At 68.0% G+C, this 1,067-nt stretch overlaps 1 protein-coding gene across 1 annotated transcript; it reads right to left on the bottom strand.

Moving 5' to 3' along the window:
* Positions 1-450: 450 nt before the first annotated feature.
* Positions 451-876, bottom strand: MNEG_5601 (hypothetical protein; the record flags this gene model as incomplete). Its single annotated transcript, XM_014045928.1, has 1 exon — positions 451-876. A coding segment is annotated over one exon (426 nt), but the record flags the coding sequence as incomplete, so codon positions are not given.
* Between the last annotated feature and the right edge of the window lie 191 nt (positions 877-1,067).

The raw sequence follows: 1,067 nt of genomic DNA on the forward strand, positions 1-1,067 counted from the left end.
ATGGGCGCAAGCTGCGTGCCGTGGTCCTCACAGCCACGCGGTTGACTGCAGCATCACTCTGGCAGCGCCCGGGCCGGGGCTGAAGGCGGCTGCTGCAGCAGGGCTGCTGGGGTCGACGGATGAAGGCGGCGCGCGCGCTGCAGCGGTGGCAGCTGAGCTGGCGCAGCGGCGGCGGCTGTGGCAGCTTTGCAGTAACACGGGGGGGCTAGCGCAGGGCCGGCGGGCACATCATTAGTTGCGCCGCTACCTGGATGCAATCTGCTGCTAGTGTAGTGGGATTCTCCGGCTGTCTCGCACAGGGTTGGCCTCCGGCACAGGTCAAGCACTGGCACGCATCTGGAGCCGCTCACCAATCACACCCTCATTTCCCTGGGCTGTCTGGTGACCAACCACTGCTTCAGCTTGAATGCGGTTCAGCCAAAAGAGTAACAGTAAGGTTTTTGGACCATTTCACTGCTGCTGATGCTGCTGCTCATGGGATAGCCCCGCAGCCGCCGCGGGCGCCGCATAGTTCTCAGCCTCTCCAGACCCCTCCACTCTCTCCCGGGCGTCACCCGTCCCGGCCTCCACCGGCCCTGCCCCCTCTGGTCCCTCCTCGCTTGCACTCTCGCCCCCCGCCTCCTGCCCCGCGGCCCCAGCATCGGCGCCGCCGCCGCCGCCAAGCGCGAGCAGCGGGTCCACCCCGGGCTTGTAGGGCGCCCAGGCGCCGACGTGCGCGGGCTGCAGCGGGCCCGGCACCGCCCACCAGGCGCTGCTGCTGGCCTTGACGGGTGCGGAGCGCGGCATGGCCAGCAGCTCCTGCAGCGTGGTGGGGGCCTTGAGGCGCGTGGAGAAGAAGTTTGGGCCGATGGCCTTGCGGGCGTACACGATCCACACCTGAAGGGGGGGGCGCGGCAGAGGGGGTGTGAGGGGAGGGCGTTGAGGATGCAGTTGTTGGAGGATGTGAGAGTTCAGGATGTGCACACTAGGGGCGTGGGGTGGGGCAGGCGGCCAGCACGTAATGGTCAAAGGGGCTGGGTCTTGTTGCGTGGAAGAACCAAGGGGGAGGGGCTGGGGAAGGGCTGGAC

Source organism: Monoraphidium neglectum (genome assembly GCF_000611645.1).
Source record: "Monoraphidium neglectum strain SAG 48.87 unplaced genomic scaffold scaffold00847, whole genome shotgun sequence".
NCBI classification, from domain to species: Eukaryota; Viridiplantae; Chlorophyta; class Chlorophyceae; order Sphaeropleales; family Selenastraceae; genus Monoraphidium; species Monoraphidium neglectum.